Source organism: Phacochoerus africanus, chromosome 4 (assembly GCF_016906955.1).
Source record: "Phacochoerus africanus isolate WHEZ1 chromosome 4, ROS_Pafr_v1, whole genome shotgun sequence".
In the NCBI taxonomy this organism is placed as follows: Eukaryota; Metazoa; Chordata; class Mammalia; order Artiodactyla; family Suidae; genus Phacochoerus; species Phacochoerus africanus.
The window spans coordinates 101,568,249-101,586,294 of NC_062547.1; the positions used below are offsets into that span (position 1 = coordinate 101,568,249).

General features: G+C 38.6%; 1 protein-coding gene across 7 annotated transcripts in view; it reads right to left on the reverse strand.

Moving 5' to 3' along the window:
* The window catches only part of MCTP1 (multiple C2 and transmembrane domain containing 1), a 539,003-nt gene that overhangs the window by 87,033 nt on the left and 433,924 nt on the right, over nucleotides 1–18,046 (reverse strand). For all 7 annotated transcript variants that reach the window (XR_007134536.1, XM_047778307.1, XM_047778303.1 and 4 more), the window contains one exon: nucleotides 12,642–12,761. Coding sequence is in view for 6 of the 7 variants with exons in the window: in XM_047778307.1 (XP_047634263.1) it covers nucleotides 12,642–12,761 (120 nt within the window). In the remaining variant the exon portion in view is untranslated. The remainder of the gene's footprint in view (nucleotides 1–12,641; nucleotides 12,762–18,046) is intronic.

The window sequence follows — 18,046 nt, forward strand, 5'->3', positions numbered from 1 at the left end:
AAGATTAAGCACCTTTAAAGAAGAGAATGTGAAAACAAACAAAAAAATCGTTTCTCTTAGAAATTGTTAGCAAACTTTTGAACCATATTGCTTGGTTAGATTTGATTTACTTTTTATAAAAACTCACAGCTATTACCTATTTTAAACAATTATAATTGGGAACGGCAGAGGGGGATGAGAGGAATAGGTGGACACTGGAAGAGAAAAATATTCTAATGCTAATTTGATTTTTCTTTTTCCTTTTTTCCTAGCGCCTAGAATATTTTGAGGCTTGAGAGCATTATGTCAGAAAATCTGACTTTAAAAATGGGGCATATTTTGAATGTCCAAAAATCATATAGTCAGAAAACTTCAGTTTTTTCCCTTGCATCTCTTTTCTATAAGTAATAATGATAAAGTTTTTTTAATCTATTTTGTAAAGAATAATCACCTCACAAAAGACAGACCATGTGGATTTAGACCTACATTGGAACTGGAAAGACTGTCTGTGGTGAATGGTGAATTGTAGCACAAAAGCCTGAATGAAAAGAATGTTCACGAAACCTCACACAAAACCCCTGTAACCATTTTATCATGAGCTTCCCACAATATAATACAAGAGCTCGATATTCTAGGAAAAGCTTGCCTGGTCCACTTATCATTTCAGCTTTATGTAGTGTACTGTGTGATTGCTAAATTAGTGCATAATGCATTTATAATATTTATAGTACCAACATTTAGTTAAATAACCTTTACATAAGATTTATGTTGATTTTTTTTATTTCTCATTTAATGGCAAATTATGAAGAGCATGTTTCATAAAGATAATTCTCCATTTAAATTCATCAGTCCATTAAATATTAAAATTATGTTTCTGATGCAATCGAGAACAAATTTGTCCGGCTTCAGTGGTTATTTGCACTCATAAAAATTAGGCTTGATTAATAAAATTTAAATGCTTGATTAAGTTGACATTTTCATGTTCTATTCTGATTTATTAAAATTAGTCCCTGTGCCCAGGCCTGATATGCCAGTGTAGGTTTACCTTTCTTCTTCTTCGTCCACATCCAGAGTGAGGCTGTTAGAGAAGAGTATTTTGCTTTTGGACTCAGTGAGGGTTTCAGGGAAATGCCCTGTTCTTTGCTCACAGTGCTGCTGGCCTTTGTCTTTATGCACTGCACGTGGTGGAGATTTGTATTGCAATAATCAAGAAAAACGTTTCTTTCCAATATTTATGGATATGATCTGTAAAATGGCATACATTCTTGCTATTTCTATAAAGCTCAGTTTTCAAGAAGCTTTAATCTGTAGAGGATTGCTCAAATTTCTTCGTCAGCTTTTTTTGTTGATAAAAATATAATTTTCATTTTTGTAGGACTTCCATATACATACCAGGGGGATAGAGACACAGGAAATTTTTCCATGTCAATGCTGTTATCTTTGTCCACAAGTCCAAGGCGAAGCAGGACTAATGGCATGGAAAACCCTTCTTTTCAATAGGTTTTACAAGAGAACTCTTCAAGGTGGTTGCTTTCACTATGTTTAAATATCTGTTATACCCACGATGGCCTGTCCTATTTTAAACATGGTCAGGTACCTGACTATCATTTATTGAGCACTCACTGTATGCTTAGTATAGTGTGTTGTCTTTTGATCCTTATAAGACCTCAACGCAGAGAGGTATTATCCCCATTTTACTGATGAGGAAACTGAGGCTTAGGAAAATGAATATATTCATATAGCTAAAAAATGCAAGGTCTGAAATTTAATGCCAGGTCTCTCTTATTTCAAAGTTTGGACTTTTAACTTCTACCCACTATAAAGGGGTAGTAGTAACACTCATTTTTAAGGTAAATTTTTGCTGTTGCCCATAAGAGTGTAACTCATTTGGAAACTTTGTTTAGGTGAATAGGCTCTCATTTAAGAATGCTACCAGAATATTCAGGGGTCATTTTTGTTTGTTTTCGGTTTTTTGGGTTTTTTTCTTTTTAGGGCCCCACCTGCAGCATATGGAATTTCCTAGGCCAGGGGTCGAATCGGAGCTGTAGCTGCCAGCTTACACCACAGCTATAGCAACACCAGATCTGACCCATGACTGTGACCTATACCACAGCTCAGCTGGATCCTTAACCCACTGAGTGAGGCCAGGGATTGAACCTGCACCTTTGTGAATACTAGTCGGGTTCGTTTCTGCTGTGCCACAGTGGGAACTCCTAATTTTTTTTTAATAAGTGATGTAGTGTCATGACTATTTCCTTTTTCTTGTATGATGAAACAAATTCAATAACGAAAAACAGAAAACCAAATTTTAGTTTGGTTACCTGCAGTACTATTCCAGTTCTATGTATAAAAAGGCTTTAAAATTGCATGCTTTTAATAAATTTATCTCATGCAACACTAAAAACAAAAGAATACAAAACTCTCAGGGTACCTAGACTCTTCTAATAATAGTTCTGCTTATAAACATTTTCCACATGCAGATAAAGACATCATTTGGTTTCCACTTTTAGTTTGTTAGCTGAAATCTTCCCATTTCTTGTCACCTTTTTGAACCAAGGACAATAAGTCTCTGCAAGTATCATATGAACACCTCTGCCAACACCACCCACCACATAGGGCATGATGCAAACTAGTCATGGGGTCATGAGTTAACCAGAAGGTACCTCTATCGGCTCTACATTGTACACTCCCCTACCATAGTGTGTCAAAGAGTTCTACTATAATGCTTAATCTCACTTAAAAAAAAAAAAAAAAGAGTTCTGGCTACATACAAGAGGAGTGTGCAAAATCATCTAGGAAGAAAACACAGACATCACTGGAAATAGGTGGGAAAATATCTGCTCTGAGAACTGAGACCAAAACTATGGGTATATCCTTTTTTCTCCTCCCCTAAGTCCCACTCTTCAATTACAGAAATGACAAACTTATGGGGGCAGACTTTTTGGAAAGAGAACAGAAGTAATAAAACCATATGGTTGACTAACAGGTAGATGCTTGGGTTGGACACCATGAAGAACCATTTAGACGGTCAATTCTTCGGATACATGGGAGACTGAAGAAAGTTTAGGAAGTTGGTTTTCTTTCTTTTTTTTTTTTTTTTGCTATTTCTTGGGCCGCTCCCTCGGCATATGGAGGTTCCCAGGCTAGGGGTCGAATCGGAGCTGTAGCCACTGGCCTACACCAGAGCCACGGCAACGTGGGATCCGAGCTGCGTCTGCAACCTACACCACAGCTCACGGCAACGCCGGATCTTTAACCCACTGAGCAAGGGCAGGGACCGAACCCGCAACCTCATGGTTCCTAGTCGGATTCGTTAACCACAGCGCCATGACAGGAACTCCTAGGAAGTTGGTTTTCTAATGAATTCCTGCGGATCCAGGAGTCATCTGGCATTCAAATAAGGGAAATTCAGCCATTTACAAGGGTGAGATCTTCAGGTTTCCTTCAAGGTTGCCAAGACAATTCATTAGATGGAAAAAGAGCTGAGTTTCAGGGTAGAAATCCTCTATAGGAATAAAGAGTATCTCTTTATCTTGTTATTTCTTAAATGAGTCTTTGGGCAATCTGAGCAAGGTGGGAGATCTGGGAAGATGGCAGGGGGGCTGTAGCATGTGTAAGAGAGAGCAACTGTTAAGTGTCCACTATACTGGCTATCACTGGCTTTAAATTCTAAGTATCTCTCCTGTGTCCTAATAGATCTAAAACACAAAGTTTGCTTTCTAGAGTGGAAAATCTTTAGTAAATTGACTTTTTAAAAAAAGTTTTTTTCTTTACATCTTTCTCTATGTGAACTGACAGGTCATGTACGTAACACTCATCTTCTACCATTCTACAGTTTTATCCTTCCAATTTGAAGTTTAGCTGCAGTTTAAGAATTGAGTACAAAGAGAGACAATAAGCTGAAGTATTAAAGGCAAACATGAAGTTGCTGAGTGAAAGAGACAGACTGAAGGGTGGAATAAGAGCTAGGGTCAAAGCTAGGGAGACCCCTTTTCTTTATATATGCAGCGCACGCGCATACATCCTGGATGATCTAAATGTCCTTTGGCTGCACGCTCTGCATATCATATAAGGACCTCGATCACTGCAGCTATTATATTCATGTATTCCATTTAGTTGTTTGTTTCCCTTACTAGACCACGAACTGTCACGGGCAAGGACCAGGTCCTTTTTTTTTTTTTTTTTTTTTTCCCTCTCTCTCTCTCTCTCTTTCTCCCTTTTTTTTATTTCTATTGAAGTATAGTTGATTTACTGGGACCCCATGTACAGTGCCTGCAAATGTTCAATGAAAATTATGCATGAAAACTAGATAGTTTTTGATGTAGGAAAAAAGACTGGACTAAAATAATTAGGATTCATTCATCAGACATTTTTTGAGCAACGATTGTGCTACTATGTCTGAGACATCTTGCTTTGTGCTGAGATCGGAAACACAAATGGAAGATACAGTTAGAACAATCTGGGGCTGGTGAAGAAGACCCCCAGCGAGCTTTTTATTATAATACAGTGAGGGAGATATGGGAACTCAGAGGAGTAGATTCACTTAGCCTCTTAGAGTGTGTGGTGATAGGGATGGGTTGGTGTTGGCAAGAACAGGGATAGTCAAAGATGGCTTCTCTCCAGGGCACATGATGAACATAACTGGTGGTTAAGCAGGCATGTTTATATAAGATACCAAAATCTTAAAGGGTGGCAAATTCATATTAACTACCAAAAATATTCAACTTGCATATACTCTGACCCAGTATAGGAATTTGCCAAAGGATATTACCAAGGACCTGTTCAGACATGTGTTTAGGATTTTTCCTTACAGCATTCTGTGAGATGGCAAAAAAAAACACTGAAAATAAATATTTCTAAAACGAGTGTCTGAGAGGAAAAAAAAGTATTCATATGGCGAAAACTATGCAGTCATTAAAAATTATGTGGTTTTCCAGTAACTTGTGGGAAACGTCCAGATATATTGTTGAATATAAAAAGGAGGTATGCTAACAGTGCCAATTTTCATAAAAAACAAAATATGTAACTAGCAAGAAATACACCTTACATTCATAAACATACTGTTTCAAGAAAAGAGTAGAAGCTATAGAGAGAGCATTGACTGTTTGGGAAACTGCAAATATACTCAGCTCCGGACTCTTCCGCTGTTGCTGCCCCAGTCACCTGGGTCCCTCTCTCCTGAGGCCACGGACCCCACCTCTCCATCTGTCAGTCAAAGCTCTCCTTGCCCCAAGGCAGAAGGCCCCTCCCTGACCCCGTCCTCCCCTGAGGGGCCCTTGAACCTGTGGCTAGGCCTCCACTGCTCATCAGTGTCAACAGCGTCCCCTGTAAGTTCACAGTATGGCCCTGGAGCCCACCCCAGAGCAGGTGCCTGGGCAGAGCTAGGCGGCCCTCACAAGGGAGTGTGCTCCTCTCTTTGTGGGGCCTCCTATGCTCAACCTCCTCAATGTTAGGCTCCTGCCACAAGGACTTCAATTGTTCCAGCCCCCTGTATTGGCCCGCCTGCTGTACATCTGTTCCAGTGCCCAGGAGGCTCCCAGGCACAGCATGAGCGCCTCCACTAAGGTCCATACCAGGCCTGTGCTGCCCTTTCCTGGGCCACCCATACAAACTCACTGTGCAGAGATGACTGCCTTATCCAGGGCCTCCACTTCCTCATCTATACAAAGAGAGAAGCATCATTTCTTCCTTCTTCCCTTTCTACTGTGTTATGTGGACCAAGCCATTGCCCTGCTCAGGCCTGCAGAATGGATGCATTGGAGGAGAGGCAGAGAACACTGGCCTGGGAGCCAGTTGGAACTTTTCTGTGTAAGCTTTTGCAAGAGGCATAAGCCCTCTGAGCCTTGTTTTCCTGGCTCCCCAGTGATAAATAGTTGCTGTTTGGGTGAAGGAGAGGACAAAAAAACATGGGTGTGGTCTGGTGCATTTCTGCACCTTTTCCTTTCTGTCTGCTCCCTCTACCTTTTGCTAATTAAATATTCCATACCACAAAACAAACAAAAAAAATACACAAAGAGTCATGTTGGAATAGAAGGAAAGTAAAACTGAAGCTATGGTTTAGGTGGGGCCTGCACATGAGGAAACTTCTATGCCATGCTGGAAGCTATTATAGAAAGACAAAAATAGCAGAGGGAGATGATTAGAATTTTATTTCAGAACTATCATCTTCCTACAGGTCTTGAGGTAAGAATACAAGCTGCAAATGTGGGAGAAAGTTGCTAGAAAAGTACAAGACATCCAGTTAAATTGGAATTGTAGATAAATAATGAATATTATTTTGGTATAAATATCTCCTGCTGTTTACCTGAAATTCCAATTTAACTGGCATCTGCACTTATATTTGCTAAATCTGGCAACCCTAAATTGGGAACACATTTAGAGGGCTTCAGGGGTTGGAGTTTGGGGAAAGTTTGCCAAAGCAGAAGGCCTTGGTCTTCTACTGAAAGGGAAGGAGTGGCAGCATGGTTGTAGGGGTGGAGCATTTGAGAAAAGTGGAAAAAAATGTGGAAATCCTGTTGGAGTGTGGCCAGAGCCTGATGACATGATCATCATTGTGTACAGGGCACCAGTCTGGACAGGAGGTGATTCTCTGGCGCCTCTGATGCTTGAACAGCTTTGGACGGGGGGGGGTCCCAGGACATGACACTTGCTACTGACATCTGACTAGCTATTGGTTTCTACTTCCTTATGCTTGTGATTGTGTTGGAAAACTAAAGGTCTGGTTCTTTTCATGGTCCTCCCTCACATTTTTTGCAAGCTGGTGACCTTCTGAAAAAAATGGAGAAAATTGCTGTTGAAATAGGCAGAAAAAAGAAAAGAGTGATTATCCATTTTTAGATGTGTTTACAGGCTGTATGACTCAGTGCTGCTTCTGTTAAGAGCAAGTACGTGGTCTTTTTTGGTACTGAGATGCAAACTCAGGAGGCTCGGATCTGTGCTTCTTTCCGTGAATGATAAAGCCCTCATTGAAGTACTGAGGATGTAACAGCACATGTGAAGTGCTTTTCATATGGAGTCTGCTCCCCTCAGTTCAGCTCTGGCCAGTCTCTCTAGGTCCTGGGAAAAATAATTCACTTATTCATTAGTCCACTAATTCAAATATGCCATCATGGACTTCTTTGGAACTACTGGTTGTACTGGCTGAGAAAATAATAAAAGAGTTTGCTTATGGGAACTTAGGTCAAACAATCAGATGTTTCTTTGGTGGCTTGTATTTGGTGGACGATCTCAAACTACCCCATCAACAGTGTTTATGGCTTCAAAGAAAATTCTCCCCTGACAAGCTTTATTTTTAGACATCAGGGTTCTGGGTCTCATTGGAAGACACTCAACAATAACAAATATTCAGTACTATTCTAGAGGGGGAAAAAGATGCATGGAGAGCTTTGCCATTTGAGGGAGCTAACAAAACATTTCAGTATTGACTAATAAAGTACTTTAGCAGGCAGACTTGGGCTCAATTTGTGTCACAGCCAGATCATGAGTCAGAGAATGATTTCATTGATCTAGCCTACTCTTCAGTCTTTTAATGCCTCCATTGATTAGACAACTGAGATTGCTATGTGGGAGGCATATCATGACAGTAAAAATGAATGTTCTTTTAAGATGTAATTAAAAAACACCACATGAAGAATTTTTGAATGTCAAAGATATTCAAAGATTTTCTTCACTGATGCGAAGGAGTTTTAGCTTTGGCTTACTTCTCCTGTGTTTACTGGGTGGATGGAAGGTAGTCCTCCAGGTCATGAAAGTTTTTTGAAATGAATAGGGTCAACTGGGATCAAACATGTGTATGCATTCTTGAGAGGTCACCAGGAACCTCATAGGAAGGAATGTGGGGACACCTGGGATCCCCTGTAAGGCTCTGGACACTTAAGGGATTCTTTGGTAAGGTCATGCTCAAACCTGTACCTTGGAAATAGCCTGAAGCTTTGGAAGAGGGCAGAGCTGGGTTCCCTTCCCACTTACTCTATAGAGTTCGTTATTCATCCTCTTTGATTCTGAATGTCCTCATTTATAAAATGAGGATCAAACCATCTAGAATAATGTACTCAATATAGTTACTATAAAGAATTAAAGGAGACCATATTTCTAAAAAGCTTAATAGGATACCCGATTCATAGACGTTGCTAAATAGATACCTGCTCTGTTTTTTTGAATGAGAGGTGAGGAAGATATAGGGTTGGAAAATGAGGGTTTTCCATCAATCTGTCCACTTAAAGGTAGAGTTACTACTACTGACTTCTGAAACCTGAAGGAAAAATTTGCTTGAAAGGTACCCAGGGAGACCTGAATGAGATTGACTGGTGGTAACGGGTGCAAACTTTAGACAGACCGACAGATGCTAACACCCGCTTTGCTACATCCTGTGTGCCTTTGGAACCATTTAAGCTCTCTGCATTGTTTCCCTGTGTGCTTGTCAGGGGAGAATTTTCTTTGAAGCCATAAACACTGTTGATGGGGTAGTTTGTTTCCCTGTAAAGTGGTAGTAATGCTACCTGTTTCAGAGAAAGTGCCACAGGCCCCTGTTTGCTTGGCCAACCCGTTCTCTCATCCCCTGACACTTGACTTCCCCTCTCTTAAGGCAAGGCTCTCGTAGTCATGCTTATCCCACATGGGTATGACCCTGTGCTTGCCACAGAGGAGAGAATGTCAGTCACCTGCCTTAGGAGGACCCACCTCACAACTGGGCTGACCCAACCAGCTTCTCTCTCCAGAGGGAAAATTAAATGACATTACAAAAGAAAGTGCTTAACACAGTGCCCAGAGTGTAATGAGTATTCAGTTAAAAAAATTTTTTTTTCTTGCCAAACCTGCAGCATATGGAAGTTCCCAGGCCATGGGTTGAAGCTGAGCCACAGCTGTGACCTAAGCCACAGCTGCATCAGTGCCGGATTCTTAACTCACTGTGCAAGGACCAAACTTGCGTCTCAGCAGAGACCAGAGCTGCTGCAGAGATAGCACTGGATCCTTAACCCACTGTGCCACAGAAGGAACTCTAAGATTCAATAATTTTTAAACCCAAAGTAAAGGCCCCTTCTAGACATCTAGTCTTCAGAAGAGATCAGAAACATTCAGGGTGGTATGGTCCTAGACCAGGCATCTTCAGCTTACAAAATTTCAGTTTATAGTAACTGTGATGTAGATAGTTGGTACAAGCCTAATGAGCAGATCAGGGCAAAGGGGTTTCCCCCAGGTTCTGGAGTGATGGCTCAGACTAAGAGAAGGATGACAGTCCTATCTTTATATCCCATTCATGGCAGAGTCTTGTCTGAATGAAGTTTGTATTAAATGGTTTTCTCTGGAAAAGTCTAAAAATCCTTATGCTAGAGATTTTAATATCAAGGTTCCCACATAAGTAGATTAGGATCTAGAATTGCTTATTTTTAACAAGTCTGACTGGGAAACAGCAGGGGTGAAATACCATTTCTAACCACGCCTCTTTCTCACATGCCCCTTCTAAGTTGACAGCATCAGACTCAGGAGTGGCTGCGTCCTTATCCAGCTCTCAATGGGTTCAGCTCATTAAACGCAGCAAAACTTACTTGGCAAGGATTACATCCCATTTTTCTCATTAAACCAGAACAGGCACCATGGTGGGGAAAAGGAGATCTCAATTTCTGTGATCTTAAGTCTCAAAAAAGGAAGTGGTCTCCTTAATAAACAATAAACCAACAAAGAAATCCTTTCCAATTTTAGTATTAATCTCAATTATCCACCAATATTTTGAAGACAGATGTTTTTAACCCGTCTATGTACTTTTTTCTTTTACAGTATTTTTTCTTTTCTCTTAATAGTTTCTGATGTCATGACAATATGATTTCCCTTTCTCTTCTACACAAACCTGAAGTTCATTTTGATTTTTCTTTTACAATTTTCATTCTAAGTGAATTTCCTCAGCTGAATAATGTACAGATGATTTTTTTGTGTGTGACAGAATATTTCCCACACCACCTTTTCCTAAAACGGAAATTTTCCTGGTTTGAAATCAGCCAACTGCGTAATTAATGCACTTCAGAGATTCCCTAAAGTTTTCACCTTTATTGAAAAATTCTGCATTACTTTTAGGATACCAGTAAAGACTTCGGGCAAAATACCATTCTTCCAGCGTCATCCACTATGCAATGAGGTCACTAAAGCACAGCATGGCAACCTCTACAAACACTTCCTTTAATTTACATATATGTGTGCGTGTGTGATTATACGTCTATATGTATGTGTGTGCATGCATGCACGTGTGTATAATCTATAACGAGCAAAGTATAATCCAGGTTTCTTTTCAAAAGGAACAACCAGTTCAAATGCACAGCTGGAAATGGCAGAAAACACATAATTAGACAAATTGGATTTAAGAGTTACATAAGGTCTCAACTGAGCCAGTGAATAAGAAGCTGAATGAAACGTTGTGATTGCTGTTCTGGTGCTAGAAAGAACCGAATATGTGGATATGTGTGTTTGGGGCAAATAAAAGGCAATTACTGGGAATTATGGAGTCTAGTTGGCATTCCATGAAAGTTAGACTATAGAATGTTTCACAGTGGGCTGTGCTGGAGAAATCAAATGTTGTCCATAGGTAAAAAGGGGAGTCTGTCAGAGATGTGCCCAGAAGGAAAGATTTGTAAATATTGGCACTGTATTTTACGAAAAAAGGCAGTAGAAAAATTTACATAATATACAGCTTTTCAATAGGATCATAACAATTCTCAGAGAATTTTAAGTACAAGGGAATACCTTATATATTATTATTTCCCTTCTAAACACGGACCTTTCCAGCCAAGGCAGGTATATTCTGAAGAAGATAACAAGCAAATTCTAATTCAATTAGGATGAAAATTATAAAAGAAGAATCAAAATGAACTTCAGGTTTGTGTAGCAAAGAGAGAATACACAAACCAATGACTAAATATTGAAGGTAAGCCCCATCATAAGATTAGGAAGCTGAAATTAAATTGCCACTTTTTCCTATTTGCAAACATTCTTATTTGCAAATTTGTCTCAAGGCAACTGAATGAAAAGTAGATATTCTCTCTCGACAATCTCTCTGAAATAAATGGGACAAAAAAGCAATTGTCTAAGAGAGTCCTATCTTCTTAAAGAGAGCATTGTAGATTAACTGATAAAAGTACCTATTAGTCCCCATGACAGCAATGTTTATGGCATTTGGGGCTTGTCTCTCTGTCTGCAAGTTGAATAAATATCTGTAAAATCCTTGCCAATAATAACAATAACTTCTTGGTGTTGATGATGCCTAACCATTAAAATCTCTAATGGCAATATCATGTTTGGTTTGATAAACTTTACCAAAAAATGTTTGGAGAAATCTGACTTGTGAAACACGTGCTGGGGATGGTGGCAGGTACAAAGATAAACAGTTCCCTACCTCAAATTTATAATCTCATGAGACAGAGAGAAACATATACAAATAATACAGGGAAACAAACATGGTGTGTTGTTGGCAACTTTGCCATGTACTTGGTGGTTATACATCTGGAGTTTTATTTCGATGATAAAAATTATTTTGAAGAAGTATATTTTGCTTGTGTAATCATTTCAAGTACATTTTGTTTGAGTTATTTAACAGGAAAAATTTTTTATGCCATAGGTATGTCTGTGCAACCATTATGATGCTATTCTAATAAAGTATTATATAATACTCCTAAGTTTAAGATCAAATAACTCTGTTTCCCATATCATTAAGGGCACACTACTTGGCAAAAGTCCTTATTATAAGTCAAATGGAGGCCCTTAATGGCAAGTTTTTAAAAACCTATGTAATCTGATGTGGGCAAATAGCTACCAAATAGATTCTCAAGTGTGACAAACCCTCAACTCATTCTCACCAGCTATCTGTAGAGTTATAAAATGCAAATGTCCCATGCGGAGAAGACACGCCCCTCCCCCTCCCATTTCTTGATATGTGGGAAGGGTTTGAAGCTATATGTTTGCTAGGGGTGTAGTGACTCAGATAATCTAAGGGGCATTGAGGCTGACAGGAGAATAACAAATGTGATCAAAACATGGCTAGCTTTGGTTTTGCAGTCTAAAATACTTTCTGAGAGAGAAGAGATTGCTTTACTTTCTAAAAATCTTCAAAAATACCAGAGAGGGCAGGTGGGTTCAGTATACCTTTCCCTCGGTTAAATGCAAGCTCTTGATCCTTGAGTCAGTATCCTAATATACCCCAGCCTCAGAGGAGGGTATCTGTTATTCATCAGTGAATGAACAATGAATTAAGGGACTTTATGCACTCTTCTAGGCCAACAATCATCAAATGATGGATCACAGAGAAATATCTTGAATAAAATACATTTGTTTGGTCTGACCATAGATTATTTTGTGACGTTATGTCTTAACTCGGGATTCACTAAGACATAAAAATAAATGAGAATTAAAGAACAATCATTTGGAATAACCACTTTACACTTAAACATCATAACTCATTCTTTGGTGTGTTCCTACCAAAATGAGTAATGCCAGAAAGAGGTGAATACTTTCTATTGTGTTAGGACCAAACAGTTGCTAGTTTCAAACTGATAAAACTCTCCTCCAAATTTGTGTATTTGCAGATAGAATTTCTGGTTTGTAAAACAAAGTTTAATGTTTATCTTGTCAGAGAGACTAGGCCTAAGAACAAAAACACAAAAGAGAAAGTAGAGACTTACTGTATCACGTTGCCTGTTATCTTTCCCTGATATTATCAAGAAGTAGTTCCATGTCAACAGTAACAACAAAACCAGTGGTATCATGTAGAGCTCAAAGTTCCAGACAACAAAGAGAAAAAGCTGGAGGAGAGAGAAGGGAGATGAGTCAACACTGAGTTTCATTAAATGAATTCTCTTATCCATACTGCACTCAAAAAAAAAAAAAAAAAAAAAAAAAACCCACAACTAAATGCTTCATAACGGAAAGACTTATCTTGAAAACAAAGCCTTGAGAACTTCTTAGGTATTTTTCTAAAAGCAGAACTGACCCCTGGAAAGTCACTAAGATTTTTACTTTGTTTAATTTCTATGGAGGAAAAACCAATATCATTACATTGTCAGCAAGGCAATTTTAATTTTTCCCCTCCAATGAAATTATTGTCAGGTCGGACAAAACAAAGTTAAAAAAAAAAAGGCAGCAAAATGAGCTTCACTACATTGTCAGAAATAACCGGTTTACCTGCCTTAATGATAAAGGATGAATCACCATTTAATATCAGGGACTTTTTTTTTTTTAAATCTCACTTGGATAACACAATGTAACAAGCATAATAGGCAGATGAAAATACCAAGTCTACACCAGAGAGCCCCCAAGATTTCACATTATGAATAAAAGCACTGCTACCAACAAGTGTAAAAACATTCAGCATTGCCATAGAAATCAAACAGCTATTTTAAAAACGGGGTACCTTTGTCAAAGGAAAATTTTAAATGTCTACTTTTATTATCTTTTAAGACTCCTTACTTCTTTAAGTATGTAAATGATTTTTAAAAGTGTAAGAGGAATGTAAGATGCAGAATTCACCTTGGCTGTCAGAAAGAGCCATTCTCAGAACATCTGCGTTGTAAAATAACCAGCATTGGATATAAAGCATGACCCTTCCTCATGCCCTTAAAACCATGCAGATCATCTAAATTCTCTGGGTCCATAGCTTCTGCTGCCCAAGTAAAGTAATGTTAAGTCAGATGGCAGTTAAGAGCCAGATTACCCCTGATGTTAGCTAGTCCTGTAACTTCTTGGCCCAGTACATATCCTCCCTTTGCTGTCTTCATCTGTAAAATGCGGGTGAGAAGAGTATCCACCTGAGAGGCTGTGAGAATTAAACAGCTGAGGAGTTCCTGCTGTGGCTCAGCTGAAACGAATTTGACTAGCATCCATGAGGATGTGGGTTCAATTCCCTGGCCTAACTCAGTGGGTCAGGGATCCAGCATTGCTGTGAGCTGTGGTACAGGTCGAAGACGCCACTCGGATTCCATGTTGCTGTGGCTGTGGTATAGGCCAGCAGCTGTATCTCTGATTCGACCCCTAGCTTAGGAACCACCATATTCCACAGGCGCGGCCCTTAAAAAAAGGCAAATTGAAAAAGAATTAAACAGTTGAAATGTATTAAGGATTTAACACACTGATTGGTACCCAGTAAGTGCTCAAAAAATTACCGTATAAAATGATATCCATACCTTACAAAATTTAGAAAGTTAACTATTTGTCAACTAAGGTCCTCAGGTAGTATATATTCTAATAGTAAAAACTAGAAAGCAGAGTTCTCCTCATGGCACAGCAGAAATGAGTCTAAGAGCCATGAGGTTGAGGGTTCGATCCCTGACCTCTCTCAGTGGGTTAAGGATCTGGTGTTGTTGTGAGCTGTGGTGGACGTCACAGACGCAGCTCAGATCCCACACTGCTATGGCTGTGGTGCAGGCTGGCAGCTGCAGCTCTGATTTGACCCCTCGCCTAGGAATCTCCATGTGCCGTTGGTGAGGCCCCAAAAAGCAAAAACAAAACAAAACAAAACAAAACAAAACCGAGAAAGTCATCTGCCTGCTAAGAGTTAGCTGAAGCAGAGTATAATTGGGAATTTAAGCTAGCCGGTTGGGGTCCCACAAACATCTTGCCTTTCACAGGTGAGAAAGGTGAGGGGCAGTGCCCGGAGGATGCTCACATCAGGCATTCTCAGCAGCAAAGGCTATTCTCGGCCTTATTAATGAACCTCAGCCCAAGCCCACAGTCTATTCAAATTGCAAAGAAAATGAACCTGAATGGAATGGTGGAGGGACTCCTGGCCTGAGTGCCAGAAGACAGGTTCTGGGCTTTAGAAAGTCACTCTGCCTCAGTGTTTTCATTTCTCAACACAGGTCTGTAGACCTGATCACCTCTAATATCACTTCTTTAATATTTAAAATAACTTATGACATTACTGTACCATCAAGCTTTTTTAAATAGGGTATTTTTTTCATTTTTTAAAGTTTTATAGTATAGCTGATTTATAATGTTATGTAATTTCTGCTGTACAATAAAGTGATTCAGTTATACATATACACATATCCACTTTTCCCAGATTCTTTTCCACATAGGTTATCACAGGACTTTTTTTTTTTTTTTTCTTTTTAGGGCTGTACCACTGGCATATGGAAGTTGCCAGGCTAGGGATCAAATGGAGCTACAGCTGCTGGCCTACGCCACAGCCACAGCAATGTGGAATCCGAGCTGTGTCTGAGCAGCAACGCTGGATCCCTGACCCGCTGAGCAAGGCCAGGGATCAAACCTTCACCCTCATGGATGCTAGTCAGATTCCTTTCCACTGCACCACAATAGGATCTCTGGTTATCACAGAATATTAAGTAGAGATATTAAATTTTGAAAACTGTATATTTTACTGAATTATTTGATATTCATAACCCAGATGGACACAAAAAAAGCATAAATAATGGTTTAGTAACCCAAGAAATGAATTTTGGACAGAATTACATGGTAACTATAGATTGAAGTTCCTGAATAAGAAAAGTCTCAAATATGTTAATGCATGAAATATGAGCCATATCTTCTGTTTCACCAAAAGAAAAGCATAGAGATTTCCAGAAAAGAAAAATATTCATATTTAACTTTTGAAATGTATACAATCTATTTAAAGATGATACAAATTATAACTGATGGCTATGATTATTCTATTAAAATGAATTTTTAAAGTACAATTCTTTATTCAGGAAGAAATTTAAGGCACATTTGACAGACACCAGCACATACAAAAGGAAAATTGGGGGGCACTAGAATCCATATTAATTGTTTATGTGTTTATTTGTAAAATTTGGAAATCACTAAAATATAAACTTTTTAAGGGTAGAGACTTTTTCTCTTTGCTTACTGTTCTATTCCTAGAGGCTAGAATGGTGCTTGGGGTAGGTGCTCAAGAAATATATATTTGATGAATTAGGGAATAAATATGTACTGGGTCCCCAAGTCATTTAACATACGTTTATTTAATCATTTGTATTAGTAAAAGTCCGATAGAGTTACTATTTAAAACCAAGTGTCTCTTGGAAAATGTATTCATAATTACAACCTGGGATACCACTAGTAAATTTCTCCCTGAGGCATGTAAGGTAGAAGAAGTATCTGAGGGTCTCAAGAAAATTATCTTTCCATTCTGGCTTTGCAGTCATGAACTGTCTTTCCTCTTAGACCTTTCTATATAGTTGCCTTTGCCAAAGACATTCACTTGACTCAGTGTATTCTGGCCTCATGGATGAGACTCAGGTTTTTCCCTTGCTAAATATCACCAACTGTAATGCCTTTTAACCTACTGAGCATATACATTCCCCCTTGTAATGTTCACTCATTAGTGTTAGAATCCTGATGTTAGCCAGAATGAATTTCCTTGTAATGTTCATGTAGTGGTATTAGTTGTTGGCCAGGGGTTGCATCAAATAAATTTTAGGATGATAATTCTGCAAGTTATCTATCCATATATCATATCTCTTCCATAAATTCAACATCACTAGTTGCTTAAAGTACCACTTATGAGGTATGATTTCTGGACACTTCTCCATTGTGGACATCGTCTTCTTACCACATCTCAATCAATATATCAATAGCTTTCTAAAAATACAGCATTCAGAACTGACACAACACACATATCATGAATACCTATGATATTTATATGCCCAAACAACATGAATACCAGAACACAGGGTGGGCAAAGATACAGAAGAGAAAGGCAAAGAAAGAAATTGCATTAGCTTTATGAATGCTGGTAGTGAAAAAATAGTCTTTTTCCCTATCTTGTGCTCTTTCAGAATCTAATATCTGAGTAACTAAGTAGAACCCATGATCTCGAAAATCTTTTAAGAAAATAAGACAACTCTGAATAAATTCTAAATACAAAGCATTTAGTTTTTCTTTTCTCAAAATTTAATTGAAGATTTCAAAAGGTCAAAAGAGAGTGTTGCATATTCTTGTCTACCTCATTGAAAATTAATTGACCATATATGCATAACCTTATTTCTGGGCTCTTTAAGATTCAAGTCCATTGATCTATGTAATCAGTTTTTATGCCAACACCATAATGTTTTGATTATTATAGTTCTGTAGTTTAGTTTGAAATCAGGGAGGATGATGCCTCCAGTTTTGCTCTTGTTTCTCAAGATTGCTTTCACTATTTCATGTCTTTTGGGGTTTCATACAAATTTAAATATTGCTTATTTCTGTGAAAAATGCTGTTGGAATTTGATAGAGATTGCATTGAATCTGTAGATAATTGTGGTAGTACAGACATCTTAACGATATTAATTATTCCAATTCATGAGCAAGGAATACATTTCCACTTATTTGTGTTTTCTTCAATGTTGAGCACACTGCATCTATACCCACATTCTTGAGAATTTTTTTTAAATCATAAATTGATATTGAATTTTGTCAAATGCTCTTACTGTATCTACTGAGATGATCATATGATTTTTATCCTTCATTAATGTTGTATATCCTGTTGAATGATTTATGGATGTTGAATCATCACTGCATCCCTGGAATAAATCCCATTTGATTATACTGAATGATCCTTTTAATGTATTATTGAATTTGGTTTGCTAATATTTTATTTTATTTATTTTTTTTGGCTTTTTTTTTTTTTCAGGGCTGCATCCATGGTAGATGGAGGTTCCCAGGCTAGGGGTTGAATTGAAGCTACAGTTGCAGGCCTACACCACGGCCACAGCAATGCCAGAACCAAACTGTGTCTGTGACCTATACCACAGCTCACGCAATGCCAGATCCTTAACCCATTCAATGAGCCCAGGTATTGAACCTGCAACCTCATGGTTCCTAGTCAGATTTGTTTCTGCTGTGCCACAGTGGGAACTCCAGCTAAAATTTTATTAAGAATTTTTTCACCTCCGTTCTCAGGGATACTGGCCTGTAATTTTCAGTTCTTACGGGAATGGACAGTTTTTTCAATAAACGATGTTGGGAAAACTGGACAGCCACATGCAAAAGAATACAACAAGAATGTCTTACACCACACACACAAATTAACGGAAAATGTATTCAAGACTTGAATGTAAGACATGTAACCATAAAGCCCCCAGAGAAAAAC